Source organism: Ovis aries, chromosome 11 (assembly GCF_016772045.2).
Source record: "Ovis aries strain OAR_USU_Benz2616 breed Rambouillet chromosome 11, ARS-UI_Ramb_v3.0, whole genome shotgun sequence".
In the NCBI taxonomy this organism is placed as follows: Eukaryota; Metazoa; Chordata; class Mammalia; order Artiodactyla; family Bovidae; genus Ovis; species Ovis aries.
This window is the reverse complement of record NC_056064.1, coordinates 54,354,393-54,382,161: the sequence shown is the minus strand read 5'-3', so window position 1 is coordinate 54,382,161 and position 27,769 is coordinate 54,354,393. Positions and strand designations below refer to the sequence as shown.

The window sequence follows — 27,769 nt, the reverse complement described above, 5'->3', positions numbered from 1 at the left end:
GGCTCCGCCTTCTTTTCGTGCCAGTTTCTAATCTCTCAGTTTTGCTGCTGGAACCTCCGCCCTCTCCGTTAAGGGGTATTCCTTCACCTTGCCCCTCTGTGTTTCCGTCTCCTCAGACCGGCTTCGCGGCCTCCAGGCCTCCTTCCTCAATTCCTGACTCCTTCGCTGGGTTCCACATTTTAGCCTCCGCCTTTCCGGAGCCCTACGAGGTCCTCCCTGCTCCCTCCGAGTGCATGCGGGAGCCCTAGCCGCGAGCTTGCGCTTCCTCGACCGCCCTGGACTACAATTCCCAGCGAGCCTAGCGGCCGGCGTCTCGGCTGCGGTCAGGTGACCGAGTCGCCTGACCTGAGGTGAGTCAGGGCAAGGCGGCGGGGCCGTACCGGCTGCTACATCTCGCCCTTGACTCTTGAGTCTCTCTTGGCTCCTCAACTTGGAGCAAGAACGTTCTTTCCTCTTCTCAAGGTGTTGGGTCCTTCCGTACTCGAATCGTGTGTTAGGAAGGTCCTAGCTAAGCCTGTGGGGAGAACTTCACCCTAAGCCCCGGATTCTACTCCAAGACCTGGAAGTTGACAGCTTGGCTGCCCTGCTCCTGGATCTGCCTCCTCTCACCATCTCATTTCTTCTCCCAGGATTGCAGTGGGTTCACCTGGAGGAGAGCTGACTGACTGCCCTGGGATACTGCTGACCTCCAGCAGAGTTGAGCCAAAATGTCCCCGGAATCTAAAAAGCTTTTCAACATCATTATTTTAGGAATTGCCTTTATGTTTATCTTCACCGCCTTTCAAACTTGTGGAAATGTAGCGGTGAGTTGGACTTTGTTCTCCCTCCTTTGCAGTGTTTGTCATAATGCATTCCAAAAATGATTATGTCTAATAGTACGCTTAAGTTTCACCTTGTATTTTGTCACCTAACACTTCCTCGCTTTCCATGATAAGATTTGATTTCATCTCTTAGTGGGGTCGTTTATTTCTCTGATCTGATTTGGGGTTTATATATTGACCTATTCATTTTTGTTATCTGTATTGACTATATTAGTACTTGGACAGTTAAGGGAATAAACGTAAAGCCTAGTTATAGATGGTCTCCAGCCCTCCCCACCTGACCTGCCAGCCTTTGGTTTGCTTTCCATTCTGTAGTCCTTTCCCTTCTCTCCTGTTGGGATTTCTGTATTAAGTATCCAGCATCTTGAATTTTTACTTTATTCTCACTACTTGGAGACAGATTTTCTGAGGGGGTGGGAGATTACAAAACGTTTTCATTGATTAGTTTTATTTTCTGCACAGCAAACTGTCATCAGGAGCCTAAATAGTACAGATTTTCATGGCAGTGGATATACCAGGTATGGTACTGTATGATTGGTTCTACATTGTATATCCTAGAAATTGCTTAAAAGTTCATCAGAGTCACAGACAACATAAGATACTGTGATTGGATTGTTTTTTCTTCTCTGTATCTAGTCTGTTTAGGGGAACATAATGTGATAAAGGTGATGAGTTTAGGTTTCAAGTAGAATTAGACACTGAGTTTGAAATACGAGGTTCAAAACTTAATTGCTGTGGTATTTTAGGAAATTGCTTCTATGTGATCAGTTTCCTTGCTCAGGTTAATGTGTGTAAAGCACTTAGCAGAGTGGCTGGCATTTAATAAGCACTCAGGTATTGTCATAATTACATCTTCCCAATCCTAAACAGAGGATATTTTATAAGACTCTTGAAATATTTGTTGGTCTTCTTGTTTTTCTAATTTCATAATTATTAATATACTGTCATCAGGAGCTTTTAGGTTTCAGTTAAGGTGTTTAAGGTGTTTAGTGGCAATTTTACAGGTGGAGAAAATGAAGTGGAAAGCTCTTCATGGGTCACTAGTACATTGTGATTGAAGTTGGGAATGTAAATCATACATGCATATAAACACAAACAGATTTCTTAATTTCTCTATGGTTAAATGTTAGATGAGTGCAATTGTGCGGTAGTTTGAGCATTCTTTTGCATTCTCACATGCTAGTAAAGTAATGCTCAAAATTCTCCAAGCCAGGCTTCAGCAATACGTGAAGCATGAACTCCCTGAGTTCAAGCTGGTTTTAGAAAAGGCAGAGGAACCAGAGATCAAATTGCCAACATCCGCTGGATCATGGAAAAAGCAATAAAGTTCCAGAAAAACATCTATTTCTGCTTTATTGACTATGCCAAAGCCTTTGACTGTGTGGATCACAATAAACTGTGAAAAATTCTGAAAGAGATGGGAATACCAGACCACCTAACCTGCCTCTTGAGAAATCTGTATGCAGGTCAGGAAGCAACAGTTAGAACTGGACATGGAACAAAAGACTAGTTCCAAATAGGAAAAGGAGTACGTCAAGGCTGTATATTGTCACCCTGCTTATTTAACTTATATGCAGAGTACATCATGAGAAACGCTGGGCTGGAAGAAGCACAAGCTGAAATCAAGATTGCTGGGAGAAATATCAGTAACCTTGGATATGCAGATGACACCACCCTTATGGCAGAAAGTGAAGAGGAGCTAAAAAGCCTCTTGATGAAAGTGAAAGAGGAGAGCGGAAAATGTTGGCTTAAAGCTCAACATTCAGAAAACAAAGATCATGGCAACTGGTCCCATCACTTCATGGGAAATAGATAGGGAAATAGTAGAAACAGTGTCAGACTTTATTTTTTTGGGCTCCAAAATCACTGCAGATGTTGATTGCAGCCATGAAATTAAAAGACACTTACTCCTTGGAAGAAAAGTTATGACCAACCTAGATAGCATATTGAAAAGCAGAGATATTACCTTGCCAACAAAGGTCCATCTAGTCAAGGCTATGCTTTTTCCAGTGGTCATGTATGGATGTGAGAGTTGGACTGTGAAGAAAGCTGAACACCGAAGAATTGATGCTTTTGAACTGTGGTGTTGGAGAAGACTCTTGAGAGTCCCTTGGACTGCAAGGAGAGCCAACCAATCCATCCTAAAATCGTATCCATGCTGCGATTTGTGGGGTTGCAAAGAGTTGGACACGACTGAGCAACTGAACTGAACTGAATTGAAGCACAGCATGCCAGGCCTCCCTGTCCATCACCACTCCTCGGAGTCCACCCAAACCCATGTGCATTGAGTCGGTGATGCCATCCAACCGTCTCATCCTCTGTCATCACCTTTTCCTGCCCTCAATCTTTCCCAGCATCAGGGTCTTTTCAACTGAGTCAGCTCTTCGCATCAGGTGGCCAACATATTAGAGTTTCAGCTTCAACATCAGTCCTACCAATGGACACCCAGGACTGATCTCCTTTAGGATGGACTGGTTGGATCCACTTGCAGTCCAAGGGACTCTCAAGAGTGAGCCATTACATTTGAGTTAAACACATTCTGGTTTAAACAAGTTATAGCTACATGATTATTTATAGCAGTGAGATTTCATGCCACTGCCAGGAGTTGTCAGCTAAATCTGTAGGGCAGACTGGTTGATGAGGACCTCTGGAATCAGATTCCCAGGGATGAGATTCTGGTTCCACCATTGACTAGCTGTCCAGCTGTACTTTTGACAAGTTACTTGACCCCTCTGTATTTCACTTCTGTTTTCCATAAAAAATAACATGTTCTTCATGGAGTTGTGTTAGCTGCTATAATAATTCACTGGTACATTAAAAATCAGATTGTCCAAGGCAGACTGATTCTTTTCATTTGATAGGACTTCAATATTTTGAACAAGTGAAAACTTTAATGTGACATTCAGTGTAAGGATGTAGTTATGAATTCTGACTAAATGAGTGGTTATTACAAAAAAACACAAAACTGTAGACTCTAATTAGGTTTGAAAAAAATTGAGCTTTGAGACAGTGTTTCAAGAGTTTTTTTTTTTTCCCTTTTGTATGTTATGTGTGCAGCATGGCAATTATTTATGGAGTGTTCTCTGCTTCAAATTTGATTACACCATCAGTGGTTGCCATTGTAGGACCCCAACTCTCTATGTTTGCTAGTGGTTTATTTTACAGGTAAGTAATTCCGTTTTCTTTCATTTAATTAGAATGCCTTCAGCTTCTTTCAAGCACATAGTAAACTTGTGCTTTGAACTTGCTGACTTGGTTGGAATAGATTATAGGTAGCTTTTTAGAGGTTTGGCTCTCTCCTTGATGCTTAGTGGTACTATTGTTTTAAAGTGATGGGATTTGTGTATGTTTGCTTTTCTTTTGCCACTAATATATATAATATCCAAAAACCTTTCTATAGGCTTGGAAAGAACTCAGGTAATAATCTTATTTTGTATCAAGTAGATTAATGGGAATTAAATTTTTTGTGGGATACAGAACTGTAGTCCCACTGTGTGCTGAGCTGTTTGGTGAAGGCCAGTTGCAAACCTTCATTCAGTGTTTGAGTTCACAAATTTGAAATAGTAAGTTAAGAAATGACATTTGTCCTCTTTTTTCCAACACTGGAGAAGCCCTTTACAGCTTGAATTTTGAAAGAAGAGATCCCTCAGAACTGATTCCTAGAAGGCATAATTGACATTCTGTTTCAGGTATTGTTTGACTGTAATACGTTGACCTGTTATATTTTAGCATGTACATTGCCGTTTTTATCCAGCCTTTCCCGTGGTCCTTCTACACAGCCTCTGTTTTCATTGGAATTGCAGCTGCTGGTAAGCATTTTGATTTCTATTTTCTGAGTCTAAGAGTATTGTTTATATGTTTAATATATAAAGCTAAATGTTTTCATTCCCTTGATAAACTTTTGATTTGAATTTTAGTACTTTGGACAGCACAAGGAAACTGCCTGACAATAAATTCAGATGAGCACACTATTGGGAGAAACAGTGGAATTTTCTGGGCACTCTTACAATTTAGGTAATAATTCTTATGGCTCCATCTTTCCTATAATTTTTTTTTTTTTTTGGTCAGACCATATTTTTAGATCCCGATTGTGTTGAGAACTCAAATGTTCTTTTTACACGAGTTAAGTTCCTAGGTACATGTCATAGAGATTTAAAATTTTATGGGATTACTTAAAGATGCATGGATCCACCTCATTGAAATTTATTATTAGCAAATGGAAAATAATATTAACCATAATGTATATAGCATTTGCTATACTTTAGGTGGCTCACTGGTAAAGAACCCGCCTGCCAATGCGGATTGGGTTCAATCCTGTGGAGCAAGTGTATGATACCCACTCCAGTATTCTTGCCTGGAGAACACCAGTGGACAGGGGAACCTGACAGTCCATAGGGTCACAAAGAGTCAGATAGGACTGAAGTGACTTGCAGGCATGCATACTTTGTATATATCTTACATACTACTGGGCTCTTTAGGGCTTCCCTGGTGGCTCAGAGGTTAAAGCATCTGCCTCCAATGCAGGAGACCCAGGTTCAATCCTTGGGTCGGGAAGATCCCCTGGAGAAGGAAATGGCAACTCACTCCAGTATTCTTGCCTGGAGAATCCCATGGACTGAGGAGCCTGGTGGGCTGCAGTCCACGGGGTCACAAAGAGTTGGACACGACTCAGTGACTTTACTTACTTACTGGGCTCTTTAATCTCAGTAATAGTTACAATCTCCTGTGATAAGAAGGTATTATCTCCAACAAAAGCTTAACTAAAAGTTAAATAACTTATCCAATCATGTAGATTCCAAAGGCCATGTCCTTCCCACCCAGTTATGCTACTTGACAACTGTTAACAATTAAATTTTCGAAGAGAGACTAACACTATGGCCACTGAAGGATACAGCATGTTATATATTTCCACAGTAAAAAGCAACAGCAGGTATGCTGTCATGGAATCTGTCCTGAGGATTTACCCTCATATCCTAAATGCCTAAAATTTTGGCTTTGATAAGGCTTAACAAAAAAAAGAAATGCAAAAAGGCAAAATGGTTGTCTCAGGAGGTCTTACAAATAGCTGAGAAAAGAAGAGAAGCTAAGGGCAGAGGAGAAAAGGAAAGATACGGCCATTTGAATGCAGAATTCCAAAGAATATCAAGGAGAGATAAGAATGCCTTCCTCAGTGATCAGTGCAAAGAAATAGAGGAAAACAATAGAATGGGAAAGACTAGAAAATTAGAGATACCAAGGGAACATTTCATTGCAGAGATGGGCACAATAAAGGACAGAAATGGTATGGACCTAACAGAAGCAGAAGATATTAAGAAGAGGTGGCAAGAATATACAGAAGAACAATACAAAACAGATCTTCATGACCCAGATAACGACAATGGTGTGATCACTCACCTAGAGCCAGACATCCTGGAATACGAAGTCAAGTGGGCCTTAGGAAGCATTACCAGCACCCATCTCACACACTAGCAAAGTAATGCTCAAAATTCTCTAAGCTAGGTTCCACCAGTACGTGAACCATGAACTTCCAGATGTTCAAGCTGGATTTAGAAAAGGCAGAGGAACCAGAGATCAAATTGCCAACATCTGTTGGATCATCGAAAAAGCAAGAGAGTTCCAGAAAAACATCTACTACTGCTTTATTGACTATGCCAAAGCTTTTGTGTGGATCACAACAAACTGTCGAAAATTCTTAATGAGATGGAAATACTAGACCACCTGACCTGTCTCTTGAGAAATCTGTATGCAGGTCAAGAAGCAACAGTTAGAACTGGACATGGAACAACAGACTGGTTCCAAATCAGGAAAGGAGTACGTCAAGGCTGCATACTGTCACTCTGCTTATTTAACTTATATGCAGAGAAATCCTGGACTGGATGAAGCACAAGCTGGAATCAAGATTGCTGGGAGAAATATCAATAACCTCAGATATGCAGATGACACCACCTTTATAGCAGAAAACGAAGAAGAACTGAAGAGCCTCTTGATGAAAGTGAAAGAAAAGTGAAGAAGTTAGCTTAAAACTCAACATTCGAAAACTAAGACCATGGCATTCAGTCCCATCACTTAATGGCAAATAGATGGGGAAACAGTGGAATCAAAAACTTTATTTTTTTGGTCTCCAAAATCACTGCAGATGGTGACTGCAGCCATGAAATGAAAAGATGCTTGCTCCTTGGAGGAAAAGCTATGACCAATCTAGACAGCATATTAAAAAGCAGAGACATTACTTTGCCAATGAAGGTCCATCTAGTGAAAGCTATGGTTTTTCTAGTAGTCATGTATGAATGTGAGAGACTGCAAAGGAAGCTGAGCGCTGAAGAATTGATGCTTTTGAACTGTGGAGAAGACTCTTGAGAGCCCCTTGGACTGCAAGGAGATCCAACCAGTCCATCCTAAAGAAAATCAGTCTTGAATATTCTTTGGAAGGACTGATACTGAAGCTGAAACTCCAATAATTTGGCCACCTGATGCAAAGAACTGACTCACTGGGAAAGATTGAAGGCAGGAGGAGAAGGGAACAACAGAGGATAAGATGGTTGGAAGGCATCACTGACTCTATGGACAGAAGTTTGAGTAAGCTCCGGGATTTGGTGAAGGACAGGGAAGCATGGCATGCTGCAGTCCTTGGAGTCGCAAAGAGCTGGACACGACTGAGCGACTAAACTGAACTGAAGGCTTAACAAATATGAATATTGTTTTAAGGGGTTGTATATTAAGAAACTGGAGTGTAAGTGAATGATTCCTTCCCTGTTGCTGTTTAGTCGCTCAGTCCTGTCTGACTCTTGTGACCCCAAGGAATGTAGCCCTGCCAGTCTCCTCTGTCCATGGGATTTCCCAGGTAAGAATACAACAAAGGAGTGGGTTGCCATTTCCTTCTCCAGGGGATCTTCCCAACCCAGGGATAGCAGGTAGATTCTTTACCGCTGAGCCATCAGGGAAGCCTGATTTTTTCCCCGAGGAAAGTGCTAAATAAAGTATTTGATTAGATGCAGATTAACGAAATCATTGGTATTTTCACCAGTTCTTTACAGAATTTTAGAGGTAGAGTAAACTTGTTTCCTGGGTGTCATTTCCAGACTCCAATACATCACATGTTTCAAAGTGAGTCAGGTCTTTGGAAGCCAGTGCTGAATCAGGTTGCTGTCATGTGGAAGGAGACTGAGTTCCCTCTGGGTCAGTTGAGTTTTTCAGAAAGAGGGTGAAGTCGGTACTTCTAAATGACTTAGGGCAGGTAGATAACTTCATTGTGTAGGCCTCTCTCTCTCTTTTTTTTTTTTTAACAAGGAATGGAAAAATTATTTTAAAGCCCATAAATATGAAAATAACTTCCCAACATCCTCTCCCTCCTTTTCTTCCCCCAGCTTGTTCTTTGGAAATCTCTACATATATTTTGCTTGGCAAGGGAAAACTCAGATATCAGGTTTGTTTTATTCACTGTGCTTTATTCAGATACATTCAAAGCAAAATAGCAGTTCCATGAAAATTCCCAGTATGCTTGGTTCAGATTATTTTAGTGAACGTTGGTACTCTTAAGTCCTATCAGATTTTTGCTTTTAATATCTTCCCTTGGATTATATTATTATACTAGGATTTACAGCTTGTGACTGTGCTTCAAGTAGCATCTCAAAGTGTGAGAGAAGATTATATATGTGTGGGTAGACTAATCAGTTGTCAAGAGTTTTTAATTCAGTTGTTTTGTCTATACTCTGATTAAAAGAATATGAATAAGTTCTTATGCTGTTTTTCTTTTGGCTTATTAGTATTTCTCTAACTGAAAGACAGAAGTGGATGTATCCTATTTATCTCTTTGTCCTAGGTTTTTACTGATGCAGTAAAATTAGTGATAAAGTATGTGAATAGTTATAAACAAAATACTGAACGTGATACTGACTCTGGAATTGTTTGTGTGGCTAGTGCTGTCTACTTTCATCTTTTTTCTCCCTAGAGAGTGACCGAAGAACAGTGTTTATCGCCCTAACAGTGATTAGCCTTGTGGGGACAGTACTTTTCTTTCTCATTCGGAAACCAGATTCTGAAAATGTCCTGGGAGAAGATGAATCTTCTGATGATCAGGACTTGGACATCAACGAGTAAGAAGTTGGAAACATTCCTTTCTATTTTAAGCTATATTTTGAATAGATAACAGTCTAGAAATTACAAACCTGTTATAGCCCTAACTGATATCCAGCATTGGGCAGACATGAGGGGAAAGTTTTAAAGCAAATAAGCAGAGAAAGAAGATAAAGAGGAGCTGTCAGGGAGGAAGAAGGGAAAGGAAGATAGAGGTGGGGGAGGTAGCTAAAAGGTTTGTGGAGGGATTTTAGTCTCATCCCAGGTCACATCCTGTGTGACCCTGGACAGTAGCAATGTTCCCCTGACTTTCTCTAGGCCTCAATTTCCTCCTTCAGTTCAGCAGACATCTTCTGTGTTTTAATGTGTGAGCATATGGGCTCATGAAGTTAAATAGAAAATAGTCCTCGGTCACTTTCTTGGATCCAGGCTTAAACATTTCCAATCATGTGGTACAAGTGAGTGGCAAGGCCACCAACAGTCATCATAGATGAGCCGTGGTTACACCCACGCTCTGGATTTTGCACTAACCTGTGATGGTAGTTTCCACTGACATAATCCCTGCAGGGAAATAAGTACATAGTCCTGTTTTTCTAAAAATTGTGAATAACCTTGAGCATATTTCTTATGTATTTGGCTGTGCTGGGTCTTAGTTGCAGTATGTGAAATCTTGGCTGCGGCATGCAGGATTTTTTAGCTGCGGCATGCAGGGATTTTTAGTTGTGGCATGTGGGTTCTTTAGTTGTGGCATGTGGGATCTAGTTTCCTGACCAGGGATTGAACCCAGGTCCTCTGCATTGGGGGCATGGAGTCTTAGCCACTGGACCACCAGGGAAGTCCCATGTTATTATTATTATTTTTTTTTTACAAAAGTTTATTTTTAAATGTACAGCAGGCTCTAAAACAACACTTCATTCTAGCTATAGGTGGCAACAGATGTCATAGCTGGAAATCCAGATGTTTAAATAGGAATGGAATTAAGGGCCTTTATTTCCTCAGGCACGAGGAACAGCTTGCTTTTTATTTTAATAGATTTCTTAATTCCACTTGTGGCCAGGGGGCCATTCCCTGAGACCTCTTCTTTCCGTTTCTGCTTGAATCTCTTATCTTCCTCATCCATCCCCTCGGCCTGGTTCTTGGGCTGCTTCAGCGGCTGCTTGCCATCTTCAAGGCCAGACATGGCGCCTTCTGCCCCTTTCCCAGGTCCTGCCGCTGAAAGCAGGGGCCTGTTTAAGTTGTAAGTTAAACTATCTAAAACCTTGCAGGTGATTTCTCTGCAGGTCATTATCTAGATTTGAAGAAAGGGGAATAAGAAGTCTTTACCACTCTTGTGTTACGTGAATTGATAAATTGTGAATCTTGCCTTATAGAATTTTATCTGTTGTTAAAAATTTTGCATTGAACTTTCTGTGCTGCCTTTTTAAAGCCCCAAAAGGGCATAAAATTCTCCAGTCACAGGATCATTAAGCATTCAGAATTTGCACTGTTCCAAGCAAAAGAGAGGTGTTTATACGAGTATACATATGTATATATATCACATATTTTTAAAAGCATAAACCAATGGATATTGGAGAAAGGGTCTCCAAATGACACAAATTTAGCAAAAATTCAGCATTCATTCAGCAAATGTTAGGGGCTGTGAAGACAAATACAATCCATCCCTGTGTTCAGGGAACTTCATTGCTAGATAAGGGATCATGTAACTGTCATAAGGTGCAGTGCGGAGTGGTTCTGCTCCACCTTGTAGATCTTTCTCTCTTCCTGAATTGTCTTCCCAGTCTTGAAACTTCTATGTCTTTATTCTATAAAGAGCACCATGCATGCACCAGCCGTCTTCCAAAAGGTAGGGAAGAAGTAATGAGCAAGACAGAGAAGTCCCTCTTCTTATGAAACTTAATTGTAGACGGGCTGGTAGTCACCATGCATGTTAAGAAAACAGCAGAGTGAGTTCCACCAGACAGTGAGAGGGGGAGGTGGTGGAGAGCAGGGTGGTGAGAAGGTGTGAAGATCAGCTGATGTCTGTTGCAACAAAGGCCAAGTGTGGAAGGGAGTGTGGTGGCTGCTGGAGGGCCCGCGGGATGCACACAGTGCAAATGGGAGCATCCACAGCGGACAGAGATGACTGCATCAGGATATGGCAGGAGTTTGGATTTTGTTTTATTATTATTTTTTTGATTTTGTTCTTGATATGATCAGAAGGCACTGAGGACATGCGTGGGGTCCGACTTTAAAGGTTCCATAAAGTGGAGTCCACTCTGAATGATTTACAGTGAGTTGATTATATTTCAATAGTCTATAGCCTACAAATCAGTTCCTACTTATTTGGGGCCTGGAGTGTGAAATAATATATCCACCCTGGTGGCTTTGTGGTAATGAACCCACCTGCCAAGCGGGAGGCGCAGGTTCAATCCCTGGGTTGGGAAGATCCCCTGGAGAAGGCAGTGGCAACCTGCTCCAGTATTCTTGCCTGGGGAATCACAGAGGAGCCTGGCAGGCTATAGTCCATGGGGTCACAAAGAGTTGGATACGACTGAGCGGCTAAAACACCACCACCACCACCCAATCTTATCCAAGTACAAGATGAGGGTACTATCATTAAATGGAGTCTACAGAGTGCTCGCTTCTGGGGATGGCATGAGGTGTGGGTTTTTTTTTTACTTTAATTTATTTTTAATTGAAGGATAGTTGCTTTACAGCGTTGTGTTGGTTTCTGTCATGCGTCAGCATGAATCAGCCATCGGTATACGTATGTCCCCTCCCTCCTGAGCCTCCCTCAGGCATGAGTTTTTATGGTGGGGGAAAATGTTTTCCTATTGGTTAGAACATATTACCTTTTTTGTGTCAGTAATTTAAGTCACCTGCTCTCCTTTAGGTTTTTTTCTTTCGGTTTGTTTGTAAATGATATCTTTTCAAGATCTAGGAGTAGACTTGGCTGATAGGATGAGAAGTGTAATTTCTTACAGACTTTCTTACCATGACCTGCAAACACTTAACGCTTAAGTTACTGTATCTCGTTTCCTTCTCACAGGTAAGTGATAGTGTCCCTGTTTTATAAATGAGAAAGTAAAAGAGAAATGAAGCCACTTGTCTAAAACCACACAACTAATAAGTGGCAAAGCAAGACTCCACATCGAAGCCCACGTTTTTAACCAGTTGGTGATACTATGCCCAAACGCATATAGCTGGTGATGGTATTGCTTTTAACACTGAAGAACCACAGAGTAATTTTTTATGTAGTTGGAGTGGTGGAAATTGAGCCCTCACGATTTGTTTTTACAGTTTAGAAATAGCAAGGTAGAGATTTTTGTCCTGCCTGAAGTATCATTTCTTTCTTTCCTTTTAAATTTTTTTTCCTTTTTTTGTCTGGGTTGGGTCTTTGTACAGCTTGTGGGCTTTCTCTCGTTGTGGCTAGGGCTTTTCATTGCCGTGCATGGGCTTTTCCTGACAGGCTGTCGAGCGTGCAGAGAAGTACCATTTCTGAAAAAGACATGCATGACTCTGTGTCATAAATTTAATGGGAGCGAATCATGTTCTGTGGTTAATAAAGAGCCACCCAAGTAGCCCTTTACTCATAGTCTCTGAAGCAAGGACACCTTGGAGCAGGGAGCATCAAGGCCACTGAAGTGTTTACTAGACCACATAGAGAACAGAGCTTTTACAGACTTAAATGAAAATGTGGTCGTTTTTTGGTTTGTTCTCTTTTTCAATTTTCTGGGGAAAAACTTTTCTTTTTATCTTTTCAGGTCTCCCCAGAACAACATGACAAAGGCAGTAGATGCATTTAGTAAGTATTTTCTGTATCGGAAGTGCAGGAACTGTTCAGGAATAACTTTCCCCCTTTCTCTGGTAGCTTTGCATTGACAATACCCCAGTATTTTCACGTTTCTAGGTATACTGCTCTGAAATCCGCTTGTCTTCTCAATAAGTATCTCTAACATGAGGCCTGTGAGGGATGGAGAATAATTCAGTGCCCTACCTGAGTGCGTGTGTGAGGGAGGCCCGAGGAGGAGGCAGCAGAGGTTTAGGAGTTTATAGGAGGAAGTAAGGACACAGACCATGTCTTCAAGCATTGCTTGTCACTCCTTAGAAGAGAGCAGAGGCTCAGGTGACCCAATAATATGTAAGACCAATTATCCTCATCTGTCGAGGGTTCTTCCTGGCTAAACCTCTTGATGTATTATTTTGTTCTCACGACAAATCTGTGAGTATCATATAATACATATATATCATTATCTCCATTTTATAGAAAAGAAAACAGGCTTTGGCAAAATTATTTACTCAAGGTCAAACAAGGAATTTCCTTCTTGTTATGAGAGGCCTAGAAAGACATGTTGGCTGCTTTGGTGAACATGCAGTCAGGCAAAGGGAGGGTGATGACCTTCAGGCTTATGGGCTGATTCATCCAGCTTCAGTAAGACTGGATGCAGCCTCTGTACGCTGAACCCCCGCCTCTGGATGTCTCTTAATATTAGCCAGATTCGGGATGTACTTTCTAGATAGTTGTACCAGCTTTGCCTCAACTTCTCTGTAAAATGAGACACTAACACAGTGAGGGCCTCATGCTTTTTATCACAGAGCTGGTTGGTTACCTATTGTAGGATTTGGTAGTAATAGGATATTGGGCTGTTAAGTTTGAATGGGGAGAAAGAAGGCAGCAGCTAAAAAAGATAAGGCATATAAGGTGTTATAGGGCAAGAAAATTTAAATTTAGGCAATGGTTCCTGGAAGGTGGGAAGGAATATGAAGTTAGGAGGTGGCAATGAAGCTGAAGGTAAAGAGAAAGGGAAAAGAATGTCCAGGCTTTAATTTGCTTGTGAGCCAATGTTTCGTTTATTATTTAATCATGATATTCCTTCAGTTGATGCTGTAGTAGGTATTGAGTAGAAAGGATTCCTGCTTATTTAAAGGCACTTAAGTTCCTCAGCTCAATGTATATGTTTAATGCAATTCTAGAAAACTTCAATGAGGATTTTTAAATTTATTTTTTGGTCCTGATAAAAGGTTCCTCTGGAAGAATAAACATGTCAATAGCCAACAGAATTTTTTAAAAGAACTTTCCGTAGTAAATATCAAAACCTATTATGAATTCATTTGAAAACACTGGAATACAGACAGCACTGGAACAGAAGTTTAGACGCAGGTCTGTGTTCATAAAGGAACGTGGAATACTGTAAAAGAGTCTTAAAAGCAAGGCCAGACAGCTGACCGCATGGGAAAAGTGTGAACTCATACTTCCCATCTTATACTAAAATTCCGTGTAGATTAAATGTAAAAATGAAACCATAATAGAAATTAATTTGGTAGAGGAAAGCCTTTCACAGGTCTGTCAAACAGTAAGGGTAAAGTATGTTCTTTTTTACCTAAAATATAAACTTTCGATCTCTTAACAATAATCAAATAAAATTAAAATGGCAGGGAAAATATTTACAGTATATGATAAAGGGTTATGAACCAATAAGAAAGGCATGCATTAGAACTGTGGTGTTGGAGAGAAGACTCTTGAGAGTCCCTTGGGCTGCAAGGAGATCAAACTAGTCAGTCCTAAAGGAAATCAGTCCTGAATATTCATTGGAAGTACTGATGCCGAAGGTGAAACTCCGATAATTTGGCCACATGATGCAAAGAACTGACTCATTGGAAAAGACCCTGATGCTGGGAAAGATTGAAGGCCAGAGAAGAAGGGGATGACAGAGGATGAGATGGTTGGATGGCATCACCGACTTAATGGGCTTGAATTTGAGCAAGCTCTGGGAATTGGTGACGGACAGGGAAGCCTGGCGTGCTGCAGTCCATGGGGTCGCAAAGAATCCAACACGACTGAGCAACTGAACTGAAGAAAGGCATAAACACTCCAGTAGAAAAAAAGTTATAAGCAAAGGAAAGTTATTAAAAACTGTAAGAAGTTTGCTGTTAAATTTCCAAAGATAGATAAATCTCAGTATATAGGCTATAGGTACTTAAATGCACAAGACCACATTGTTAAGAATATAGTCCTTGTATTACTTTCTGAAGATAGATTTATCAGTAAGAATCAAAAGCCTTAAAAATGTTTATCCCTTTACTCCAACAATTCCACTAATAGGATTATCCTCAGGAAATAATTAAGAATTTTCCCCAAGATTTAGTTACTATTTATATTAGTGAGAAATAGAAATAATTTAAATATTTACGTACAAAGCAGCTATCCAATAGATTACTGTAGCCATTAAAATGATTACTACGAATTAGTTAAAAAATGTTTGCTTTGTTATATGAAAATAAATTGTAAAACAGTAAAAGTAGTGAAATTTCTTTTTAAATAGCATAAAGCCTAGGAGGAGACTCATTAAGGTGTTAGATTATGGTTATTTTCCTTCATAGAATAACTTTATTGAGATGTAATTCACATAGCATACAGTTCACCCACTTAGATAATTCAGTGGTTTTTAGTATATTCAGAGAGTTGCGCAGGTATCACCATAATCGACTTTAAAACCTATTCAGGTAGTTACCTGGTCTAGTGGTTAGGATTCAGTACACATATGGCCAAAATTAAAAATTCAGAACCTAATTATCACCCCCAAAAGAATCTCTTTGACCATCAGCAGTCAGTTCCCATTTTCTTCCCATTAGTAATCACTTTCCATTTCCTCTCCCAACCCCAACCCCCGCCCTAGTTATCCAGTAATCTACTTTCTGTCTACAGATTTGCCTATACTGGACATTTTGTATAAGTGGAATCATAGGGCTAGTGGTCTTCTGTGACGGGATTCTTAGCATCAGTTTTTGTGTGGACATTGTTTTCAGAGTTCTTGGCTGTGTACCCAGGAGTAGTGGGCTTGCTGGGCTCTGTGGTATCTCTGTGTTAAATCTTTTAGGAGCTACCAGGTTGTTTTCCAAAGTGGCGGTACCATTTTACATTCCCATCAGCAATGGACGAAGGTTCCAATTTCTCCACTTTCTAGAGTTATCTTTTTGACTATAGCTATCCTACTAGCCCCTGATGGTTCAGACAATAAAGAATCTGCCTGCAATGTGGGAGACCCGGGTTCGATCCCTGGGTGAAGATCGCCTGGAGAAGGAAATGGCAACCCACTCCAGTATTCTTGCCTGGAGAATTCCATGGATAGAGGAGCCTGGTGGGTTATAGTCCAGAGGGTTGCAAAAGTTGGACACGACTGAGGGACTAGCACTGTCCTAGTAGGTGTAAAGTGATTTTTTTTCTGGCTTTGATTTGCATTTCCCCAATATCTAAGATGTTGAGCGTATTTTTATATGCTTATAGGCATTTCATCTCTTCTTTGGAGAAATTTCTGCTCAGATCTTTGGCTCATTTTTTAATTGGGTTATTTGTATTATTATTATTATTTTGGCCACACCGTGTGACTTGTTCCCCGACCAGGGATTGAACCCCTGCCCTCAGAAGTGGAAGTGCTGAGTCTTAACCAGTGAACTGCCAGGGAATTCCTTGTCTTTTTATTATTGAATTGTAAGAGTTCTTTATAAATTCTAGATGAAAGTCCCTTATATATATAATTTACAAATATTTTCTTCTATTCTTTAGGTTGATTTTTCTTTTTCTTGGTAGCATCTTTTAAGTCATAGAATTTTTAAATTTTTGATGAAGTCTAATTTATCTACTTTATCTTCTGTTGTGTGCGCTTTTGGTGTCCTAGGAAGACTCCAAGTCACAAAGATTTATTCCTGTATTTTTTTTGTAAGAGTTTTATAGTTTTAGCTTTTACATTTTGTTCTGTGATCCATTTGAGTCAGGTTTTATGGATGTTGTGATGTAGGAATCCAGCATCATTCTTTTGCACGAGATCAGTCATTCTAGCACCATTTGCTAGAAATACTGTTCTTTCTCCCATTGAATTGTGTTGGCACCCTTGTTAAAAATCAAATGACTGTGAATGTAGTTTATTTCTCAATATGCCTGTTCTTATGCCAGTACCATGCTGTGTTGATTATTGTAAATTTTGAGTCTTCATCTTTGTTCTTTTTCAAGATTATTTTGGCTGTTATCAGTCCTTTGAATTTGCATATGAATTTTAGGATCAGTTTGCCAGTTTCCTCAAATGAATTATCTTGGTTTTTTTTTTTTATAAATGATTTTTTTTGAGAAGTTTTAGGTTTACAGCAAAATTGTCAATAGACAGAGATTTCCCATACATGTCCTGCCCTCACCCATGTGTAACCTTCCTTGTTTACCGTTGTCCCCCATCATTGTACTTTTGTTAACGACCGATGAATGCACAGTGACACAGCATCATTACCTAGAGTCTGTTGTTTACATTAGGGTTCCTGCTTGGTGGTGTACGTGTTATAGGTTTGGACAAATGTATGAGGACATGAATTCACCATACAGGATCATACTAGATTATTTTTCTTTTTAGGTTGTGTTTTAAAATTTCCTTTTGTTAGCTAAATCTTCTGATTACTCAAAAGCAAATATGCTTTGCTAATATGATTTTTCTAATTAAAAATACTATTTTAAACTTTGTTAATCAAGTATTTTTTTCTGGAAATATATGAAAATGATTGGTGAAAATATCTTACTGATTTTATGGAGAAATTCAGGACAGAGTGTCTATGACTGATGTGAGTTTCCTAGTCATCCACTGAGTAGGAACTGAAATCTGGATCCCCCATTAGTTTAGGATCCTAGATAAGTGGCCTTAAGTTATGAAATGTGAGCAGGTTCAAGACAGTTAAAATGTGCAGCTCTTAGAAATGCATTTTCCACTGTAGATTTCAACTCAGTTAAACAACAAAAATTAAAAATTAAAGGGATCAGAAACAACTGAGCAGAACCAAGGTTTCAGTCCTCAGATCCAGAGACTGAGAATCTCAGGAAGTGGTGCTATCCCGGCTTGGGGTGCTCAAAAACCTCTGGGCTGACTCTGACCTTGAGTCCAGCCTTAAAGCTGCCCTGGGACAGTTGCTTAGAGAAGTTAGCACTTTGCCAACTGTTGACTCCCTAACCTTTAATCAAGTCTGTTGGAACAGTCTGTTGTTTTGTTCTGTTTCTTTTCTCTGTTTCATGTTTTATTTGTTTTCATGAGCGCTGGAAAAGGTGTTAGAGAAAACACAACTCTAGAATATATTTAAACAGTTGAAATCAACATTTTACTTACAGGGCAGGTTTAGTTCATATGTTAAGCATTTTAATCTGAATCATTAACCTGTGTCCCAGTGTCTCTGTTTATTGGCATTATTGACAACAAGTAATAATGAATTAGTTGAATGAATATTTTAGAATTTTTGTTTGGTTGACTAAAATCTAGTTAAGTACTCCTAATTTTTTTTTCTTTTTTTTGGGCAGAAAAGTCTCTGAAGTTATGTGTCACCAAGGAGATGCTCCTTCTTAGCGTTACAACTGCTTATACAGGTAATGGACTTAATTACAGTATTGGTTTTCTGTAACTGCGTAATCACAGTAAGTGTCGAAAACAATAACTGTGTTCAGTTTCAGTTCAGTTCAGTCGCTCAGTCGTGTCCGACTCTTTGTGACCCCATGAATCACAGCACGCCAGGCCTCCCTGTCCATCACCATCTCCTGGAGTTCACTCAGACTCACGTCCATCGAGTCCGTGATGCCATCCAGCCATCTCATCCTCGGTCATCCCCTTCTCCTCCTGCCCCCAATCCCTCCCATTATCAGTCTTTTCTAATGAGTCAACTCTTCACATGAGGTGGCCAAAGTACTGGAGCTTCAGCTTTAGCATCATTCCTTCCAAAGAAATCCCAGGGCTGATCTCCTTCAGAATGCACTGGTTGGATCTCCTTGCAGTCCAAGGGACTCTCAAGAGTCTTCTCCAACACCACAGTTCAAAAGCATCAATTCTTCGGCGCTCAGCCTTCTTTACAGTCCAACTCTCACATCCATACATGACCACAGGAAAAACCATAGCCTTGACTAGATGGACCTTAGTCGGCAAAGTAATGTCTCTGCTTTTGAATATACTATCTAGGTTGGTCATAACTTTTCTTCCAAGGAGTAAGTGTCTTTTAATTTCATGGCTGCAGTCACCATCTGCAGTGATTTTGGAGCCCCCCAAAATAAAGTCTGACACTGTTTCCACTGTTTCCTCATCTGTTTCCCATGAAGTGATGGGACCGGATGCCATGATCTTTGTTTTCTGAATGTTGAGCTTTAAGCCAACTTTTTCGCTCTCCTCTTTCACTTACTTTCTCACAATTCTGTACGTTGACCTGTCTCAGTGAAATGGTTTTTCTGATGGTCTCAGCTGGGGTCTCTTGTGGCTACTGAAGTTATAGTGTAGCTGGGGCTAAAACTTCCAAGGTAGTTTCATTTGCAGGTCTGGAGGGGTCTGATGCAAGCTGGATCTCATCTGTCTCCATGTCTCAGCATTTGTGTGACTCCTTCCCATGTTGGTGAAAGCAAATCACAGGGTCAGCCCAAATTTCACGTAGGGGAGGATTCTGTACAAGGGCTTGAAAAGCAGGAGGCTTGATTCATCTCAACCAGTGATTTTAGGACAAAATGGAGTACTACAGAAAATAATCATGAGTAAATCTTTGCAACTTGGGTATGAATTAAGATAATTTCCAATAAAACAGGATGAATTCTGTGGCTTCCAGTGATAATGTCATATGGTAATAGGTGGAATAGGCTTAGTCTTAAGGAAATCTGTTTCCTTGTCAAAAGTTGCTCTGATATGTCAGTCATTACTTTTGCCTTCACAGTTGACCCTTGGACAGTGAAGGGATGGATTGGGTGTGCTGACCTGCCCTGTGATCAGAAGTCTTCGTGTGACTGTAGTCAGCCCTGGGCCTCCTGGTCTGCACAGTCGGCCAACTGTGGCCCCTGTAGCACTCCAGGGGCCTGCACAGTTCAAGCTCGATTTGTGCAGGGTTCAGCCCTATGTGCCTCATGGGTATAGGTAGAAACATCTTATTTTTAGGTCAAATAGAATGAGCATTAAATGTCTTCAAAATTCAGGTAAGGTTTTGTGACGTTAAGGAATCGGGTCTTCTACTGATTGGCTCTAATTTTTTACCCAAATTTTAAAAATTTCTTTTCCTGGGAAAACATGTTTAATTAAAACTTTTTCCTTTAAGCAAAAGTAGATAGTAGGTATTAGTCTTGCCATCATATGTTCCTGTTTCCTTGGAAAGCCATTAATAAGGATAATGAGTACTTTAGTGTCCTTGTTACAAGTTTATGTTAATTATGTCCTCTGTCTACCCCCTTACTGTGCAGAGTGACTGTTTTAACATCATGCTGCCTTTGCTTATTTGAGTTGTATGTTCTAACCTGAAATATGTGACAACTGCCATCTCGTGGCTAATTCCTTTTCATCAGTTATGTCACGTAAAATATGCTCTGCTAGGGGAGTAGCATTTCAGTCTGAGTGAATTTTGTTTTATACATGCATAGCTCAAATACTACTAGACAAAGAAAAAACCAGGAAAGGGAGACTGTTTTTTCAATACAAAATCCAGAGCTTTGTGATCCACAGTTGGTTTACTCAAATCTGATTCTTTTCTAAAGGTCTGGAATTGACTTTCTTCTCTGGTGTATATGGAACCTGTATTGGTGCTATAAATAAATTTGGAACAGAAGAGAAAAGCCTCATTGGACTTTCTGGCATTTTCATAGGCATTGGAGAAATTTTAGGTTGGTATAAAAAATTTTTTTTGCATTAAATCAGTTTGTCACAGTTACAATGGAAATTTTAAGTATATTTCACTTCTCTGTCCTTGGATTTCTATTTCTTTGCTTATTTTTATCCACTTGGGTATGTCTGGTTTTTCTTTTATTATCACTGTTCTAAAACTAAATTATAAAAACTTTTGCCAAGTAATTCAACACAAAGCCATAAGTAGGAAAACATAAAGATTTTTGCTTTATGTTTCCCAGATTTTCCTCTTAAAATACTTAGGGAAGGTGTATTAGAATCCCTGAATTTCTTATTCTCTGAATCTCTGACATCAGTTGTATGTCCAGCAGTACAGTTCAATTCTGACACTAACTCCTAGAGTTAGCAGCAGACCACACAGGTTCAAGGGTACAATCCTGCAAGGCCAACCTCAGTTCAGGCGCCAGTCCAAGTCCCGAGTCCCCAGGCCACCTTCACTTCTGTCCAGCTTGGCTATACATTCAAGGGTTCCTACAACACCCCTGGGAAATGCTATACTTACTGTTAAAGTTTATTAATAAAGGGTGCAGATGAACAGCCAGATGAAGAGCTACTTAGGGCAAAGCCCAGAAGGACCCCTGGTGTAGGAACCTCTGTCCCCTTGGAGTCTAGGATGTGGTACCCTCCCGACACATGATGTAGTCATCACAGGAAGCTCTCCCAAACCTGTTGTGTGGGGATTTTTATGCAGATCTCATCATGATGGATTAAATCCCATGGCAGACTCAATCTCTAGCCCCCCTCCCCTCCCCTGAGATGGGAAGTAGGGCTGAACATTCTAGTTTTCTAACCAAGACTGGGTCCTTCTGGCAACCACCCTCCATCTTGACTAGAGCCAGCCCCACAGTCCCTCAGGGGTCAGCATTAACTCAGGTGTGGTTGGAAGGGGTTAGTTAAGATAACTAGAGACACTCCTTTCACTGAGGAAACTCCTAGGGTTTTAGGAGCTCTATGCCAGAAAGCGGGGAGAAGAGGACAGGCTAAGACCACACCTCTGTTTTGATTATGCCATCAGTTACTCCTGTAGCAGTGACCCATGCAACAGCTGCAGTAGTGGATGCTGTGTAACCTGTGAGGAGCTTCCCCAAACTTTCTGTGCATCCATTGCATGAACAAAACATGGAGCTTATATTTTGGGGGAAGAACCCAGGCAGTAAAAAGTACTGAAACTTAGAATGTCAAAGTGATAAGCACTATGGAGAAAGGGGGGGAGGTTGGTGTATTGTTTTGTTCCCTATAATTAATTTTAGAACATTTTCATTGCCTTTTTCCAGGCAACTGCTAATCTGCTTTCTCTGTAGATTTGTTTATTCCGGACATCTCATGTGAATGGAATCATACAATTTGTATTTTTCTGTTGTCCCTGGCTTCTTTTACTTAACACAGTGTTTGCGGGGTTTTTTCATGGTGTAGCATGTATCAGTACTTCATTTCTTTTTTCTTTTTTACTCCATTCCTCTTTATTACCAGATAATGTTTAGTCACGTGGATCTACCACGTTTTTGTTCATCCATTCATCGTGTCATGGACATTGGGGTGGTTTTCGCTTTTTGCCCATTATGAATAATGCTGCTGTGAACATATCTGTATAGTTTTTGTGTGATCTTATGTTTTATGTAAACCTAGGACTGAAATCGCTGGCTCAGGTGATAACTCTGTGTTTGATTGATTTGTCTAATGACAGGTCCTATTTTCCTGTTTCTTTGCATGCCTGGTAATGTGGATACTAGCCATTGTGAACTTTACCTTGTTGGGTGTGGGATAACTTTTACATTCCTGTTCCTGTTCTGTTTGTTCTTGGATGTGGTTCATTTACTTGGAAACAGTGTGACTTTTTGAGTCTTGCCTTTAAAGTGTGTTGGATGGAACCAGAGTAGTGCTCAGAGGAGGGCTGATTATCTCTCTCCCCCAGGGGAAGACCCTTTCATGAATACCTAGTGAATAATATTTCCATCTGGCTGGTGGGACCAGGTACTCTTCCCAGCCCAGGGTGGGGCACTAATGCCACTAATCCTCTTGGAAAGTTCTTTCTGATTTCTGCTGCTCACATCCTGTGCTGATCAGCTCTCCTTTCTGATGCCCTGTCTTGGAAACTCAGGCACCTTGGTCTCCCCAGACCCTGAGCTCTGTCTCCTCGACTCAGGGAGACTGTGGCCTTCCTCCTGCCTTGCCTCCCCTTCTGCCCCTCTTCCCGGTCTCCTTCCCTTCTCCTCCCCACCCTGCTTCCGCCTTCCCCCTTTCCGAAGCCCATAGCCTCTCAGTCAGCTGGGGCAGCTGTGGGCCTCACCTCATTTGTTTTCTGTCTCTCCGAGATCACTGCCCTTTGTAACCTGAGAACCTGTGTCTTCAAAACTATTGTGTCATATTTTTGGTTTTTTTTTTTTTTTTTAGACTGGGGGTAAATTCAGTTCCTGCTATTCCATCTTACCTAGAAGTCTGTCCTGATTTTTATAATTTCCTTTGTTTCAACAGTTATTTCTTATTTTGTATATTCATGCTTTCTTTTTCTTATTTTATTAAATTCACTATTTGTCCATTTATTTTTTCAAAACTAAATTTTTGATATGTTAACTTGGCCTTGGATTTTTTTGTTTGTTCATTGATCTTATAGGTGGAAGCCTCTTTGGCCTGCTGAGCAAAAATAATCGTTTTGGTAGGAATCCAGTTGTGCTGTTGGGCATCCTGGTGCATTTTATAGCTTTTTATTTAATATTCCTCAACATGCCTGGGGATGCCCCCATTGCTCCTGTTGAAGGCACTGACAGCAGCGCTTACATCAAACCCAGGTACAGTGGCGGCCCTTTTTCTAGTAAGTTAAGGAAGGGCAGGAGGTAAAGGATGGCTTGGAATTTAGAATGGAGCAATCAGTCCTTTTCTGTAAGTCTGTTATAAGGTCATTTGTCATGTGTTAATGGAGCCAGAATGAGTTTGAATAGAAATCCATAGAGAATCTCAAGTTATTTTCGTGATTGTTGGTTTTAACCTTTCTCCCCACTAAATCTTTTTCTTGATCTGTGTAGGATCATGTAAGTGTCTGATTTGGATTTTTTATCTCTGCCTTTTGAGCATTGAAATCTCTAGAAGTTTGGGCTTCAAGGCAGAGCAGTGAGGAATGAGGGGTGATCTGTCTGCTGGGTCGGCTGCCCAGTCCTTTAACAGTATTTATGGCAGTTCTGCGGGTGTCATTTTATTGCACTCAACCCTCAAATTCATTTTCAACGTAGGCATTTATGTCTGGATCCACAAGCCAAGGGCAGCCCTGTCCCAGACACAGTGTTTGCTTCCCTGATAGTTAACTAGACTGTGAAGGTGACAGCGTTTGGGCCTAAGTTCTTACTTTGTAAATTCTAGTGTTTATTCATTCTTGTTTCATAAACTTGTTTAAATTGGAGAGTAAAATGTTTTTGTGGGTGAGTTTCTGTTATGTTTTAAATGACTCTAACAAATATTACTATTAATGCTGACTCTCAATTTTTTTTTAATCAGCAAAGAAATTGCCATCTTCTGCAGCTTCCTGTTGGGTCTTGGAGACAGCTGCTTCAATACCCAGCTGCTTAGTATTTTAGGTTTTCTCTATTCTGAAGACAGTGCCCCGGCTTTTGCTGTCTTTAAATTTGTGCAGGTAAATTCTTTAGACTGTGTTTAAAGGCGGGTCTTTTTTAAGTGCTATAACTTCATTTTCTTAATGTTTCTTAAATGAAAGTCCAGGAGGTCCTTTAAAAGGATTTCTGATCAGAATGAGGAGACAATAAGTACTGTGATCTTGTTTGTCCCATCACTTGTATAAGAGATTTTACATTCCTGCCTCTGCGACTCAGACTTCTTTCAGTAGATGCTAGGATTCATGGTGTTCACAGGTAACAAGTGTGCGTCTCACTGTGCCTGCACATAATCCGATCACTCCAGTTTTTTTTTGTTTTTTTTTTTAACAAAATACTATTTTAAATGGGGCTTCCCTAGTGGCTCAGACGGTAAAGCGTCTGTCTGCAATGCAGGGGACCTGGGTTCGATCCCTGGGTTAGGAAGATCCCCTGGAGAAGGAAATGGCAGCCCATTCCAGTATTCTTGCCTGGAAAATTCCATGGACCGAGGAGCCTGGTAGGTTACCGTCCATGGGGTTGCAGAGTCGGACACAACTGTGCGACTTCACAGCAGACTATAGCTTACTTGATTATTCCCAGCTCTCAGCGGGACTTGATGGTGTGTGTCTGTGAGCTAGTGACTAAGGAGGTGCCCTCTAGATGCAGAAAGAGCAGGGAGCAGTGACAAGAAGCCTTGGGCCAGAGCTGTGGGGTTTGTTGTGGGTCGGCTGGTCACCTGTGCACGTTTCATGATCTGTTTTGTCTTCTTTATTCTTAGTCCATTTGTGCCGCCGTGGCGTTTTTCTACAGTAACTACCTTCTCCTTCATTGGCAACTCCTGGTCATGGTGATATTTGGGTTTTTTGGAACTGTCTCTTTCTTCACTGTGGAGTGGGAAGCTGCTGCCATTGTAGCCCGGGGCTCTGACTACCGAAGTATTTGAAGAAGGGCGCCAGTGCGAGGAGGCTGCCTCTCCAGACCCTCGGTTGAGCGGCAGGGCTGGGCAGAGGAGGCCGCTCTCATCTTCACCATACCTTGGAGGCTGTTTAGGATGGAAACTCCGAGATCTAAGACTGCTAAATCTGCCAGAGTTGGTATTCAGGTTTACAAATATTGTTTAAAAACTAGTGAAATAAGGGAAACTTGTTCTGTCAGTCATATTATTCGAAGATGTTGTTTTTCAGTTCATCTGTCTCACATTCCTTATGATCATGTTATAAATGTAAATGTTTTCTTCTGCCCCCTGTTCTCGTTGAGAGATCATGCTTTGATTGAAACTACTAGGCCATATGTGTATGAAGACTCGTATGTCATGTGAAGACTCCTACAGGGTGTGGCTGTGTGTTACTATGTAGTAACAGGGAGCATGTGCCACCCCATGTGTTTCTGGGAATGACGTTTAAGTAAATCATGTAACACTGAAATGGGATCTTTGAAAAGATTTGCACATTTTTGGTAATTTTTCTTGTAGTTCATAGCAAGAGGGGTACTAATCAAGTATTACGAAATGAGGTAAAAATTGTCTTTAAGTTTTAAAAATGGAAATCTTACATTTGTAAATGAACAGAAAGACACTTAAGAAAATACACATTTACTGGTGGAGGCTTTTGCTAGTAATTTTTCTAGAGGATTTAGTGCATAAAAAACAAACAAACCCAGAGCGTGTAGTGAAGTCTAAGCTATGGTGGCAGACTGTTGTCACTAAGAAGCACCATTCCATATGCATGTCTGGGGATGGACTCTAACTATTTGGGGAGATGTTTAGAATGGGAATGTTAACTGTAATCCATAAGAGCTTTAAACAGTTATTTTAATTGAGATATAATTCAGAAATCATAAAATTCATCATTGTAAAGTATACAGTTTAGTGGCGTTTCAGTACATTCACAAGGTTATGTAGCTATCACTACTATCTTTTCCAGAACATTTTCATCACCCCAAAAAGAACCACCCTGCCTACTAGTAGACATTCCCCATTCTCTCGCCTGGCACCGGTGGTCAGTAATCTGTTTCTTGTCTCTGTGGATTTGCTTCTTCTGGATATTCCCTCTAAATGGGAAAGCTCACTTTTAAGATTGAAAATTAACTGTACAAATCAAGAGTTTTATGGCAAAGTAGATTTAATCAAGAAGACAAGCAATATTTTGTTTTCTATTATTTTTAAAAACCTGCTTAGCAGTTTTATGGAGTGTGACTTTCAGACTTGATGGCAATTGCAGGGAATTGTGGTTAGCTGGAACCCTTGGAGAAATTGCATTTGTGTGGAACACTAAACTCTTTGGCTCCAAGTTGTAAAATTTTGGTTTTCTTTCTTGAAGTTGAGATAAACTCAGTTGATAGTTGATTTTATATAAATTATAAATGCTGTTTCACAATTAATAGAAATGAATTTATTATCTCTTTAAGCACATTATTGTTTACTCAGATGTATTTGTTTTCTATCACTGTATGACAGATTACTCCAAAACTTAGCCATTTCCCTGGTGGTTCAGATAGTAAAGAATCTGCCTGCAATGCAGGAGACCCGCATTTGATCCCTGCATCGGGAAGGTCCTCTGGAGAAGGGAACGGCTACCCACTCCAGTATTCCTACTTGGAAGAATTCCATGGACAGAGGAGCCTGGCAGGCTATAGTCCATGGGGTCACAAAGTCAGACATGACTGAGCAACTAACAGTTTTTTTCACTAAGCACATTATTGTTTACCCAGATGTATTTGTTGTCTATCTCTGTGTGACATACTACCCCAAAACTCAACCCTTAAAAACAAGACCTATGTATTCTCTCATAGTTTCTGTGGGTCTAGAATCTCAGCATGGCTGAACCAGGTCCTCCAGCCAGCTCAGGGTCTGTCACAAGGCTGCAGCCAAGGTGTCACCCGGGGAGGACCCGCTTCTCAGCTTACTCTCATCCTGGCAGGAGTTGATTCCTCACAGGCTGTTGGACCAGGAGTTTTAGTTTCTCACGGCTGTCCGCATCAAAGAAAGCAAGAGGGAAGTGCCAGCAAGTCATAAGTCACCGTCTTTTATCACTTAATCTTGAAAGTGACATCTCATCACTTTTGCTGTATTCTCTTCACTAGATGAAAGTTACTAGTTCCCGGCCACACTCACGGAAGGGGGTGGGGTTACACCAGGGAGTGACTAGAGCCAGGATCCCCAGGACCATCTCACAAGGCTGCCTGTCTCACGTTCAGCTGGGAACTGGGCCCTGCACTCCCATGTTCCTCCCTCTCCCAGGCTCAGGCTCCCTTTGCTTGTGATAGATCTGCAGAATTGGGCTGCAGAGGTTCAGTAGCCTCTGTTAATACCACTGAGTACATTCTCCCAGGGCAGCCGCAGCCTCTTATCACCACTGGTAAGGTTCCTGGTAACTGCTTTCACAAGAGAAACGAAAGGGAGTGAGGGGAGTCTGTCAGGAACACGAATTCTGGGCCGCTTCCCTCCTGTTGTTATGTGTGATGTTCTTCGCCTTAAGTTCTGTACTCACATTTTGTGTTTGGGTGGGTTTTGTTTTGTTTTTTACTCAGTCTTTATGTCTGTAAATGGTGTTGGTCTTGGTGGGCTCTTTATTTGACTGATAACAGCTCATGTTTGAATTTGTATCATTTGAATTTGAAATGTGGTATGAAATAAAGAATTTAATTTTTA

The 27,769-nt window shown here is 40.7% G+C and overlaps 1 protein-coding gene across 2 annotated transcripts; it reads left to right on the top strand.

Annotated features, from left to right (window-relative positions):
- Window positions 1–8: 8 nt before the first annotated feature.
- MFSD11 (major facilitator superfamily domain containing 11) lies at window positions 9–27,769 on the top strand. Of its 2 annotated transcripts, none has more exons than XM_012186513.4 (14): window positions 9–350; window positions 630–803; window positions 1,284–1,339; window positions 3,879–3,986; window positions 4,551–4,630; window positions 4,739–4,835; window positions 8,186–8,244; window positions 8,770–8,914; window positions 12,638–12,678; window positions 18,199–18,264; window positions 20,392–20,517; window positions 23,151–23,325; window positions 24,026–24,161; window positions 24,899–27,769. In XM_012186513.4, the coding sequence occupies exons 2-14, from the start codon at window positions 708–710 to the stop codon at window positions 25,061–25,063; spliced, it is 1,350 nt and encodes a 449-aa protein (XP_012041903.1). In that variant the 5' UTR covers window positions 9–350; window positions 630–707; the 3' UTR covers window positions 25,064–27,769. The 2 variants fall into 2 exon arrangements, with proteins under 2 accessions (XP_012041903.1, XP_012041904.1); XM_012186514.3 differs by having other exon boundaries at window positions 343–462.

Bases quoted from the DNA above. Each gene is read 5' to 3' on its own strand.
- MFSD11 (XM_012186513.4), top strand. From the start codon at position 708: ATGTCCCCGGAATCTAAAAAGCTTTTCAACATCATTATTTTAGGAATT. The intron at 1,340-3,878 runs GTATGGTACTGT...TTATGTGTGCAG, and splicing joins CATGGCAGTGGATATACCAG to CATGGCAATTATTTATGGAG. The intron at 8,245-8,769 runs GTTTGTTTTATT...TTTTCTCCCTAG, and splicing joins AGGGAAAACTCAGATATCAG to AGAGTGACCGAAGAACAGTG.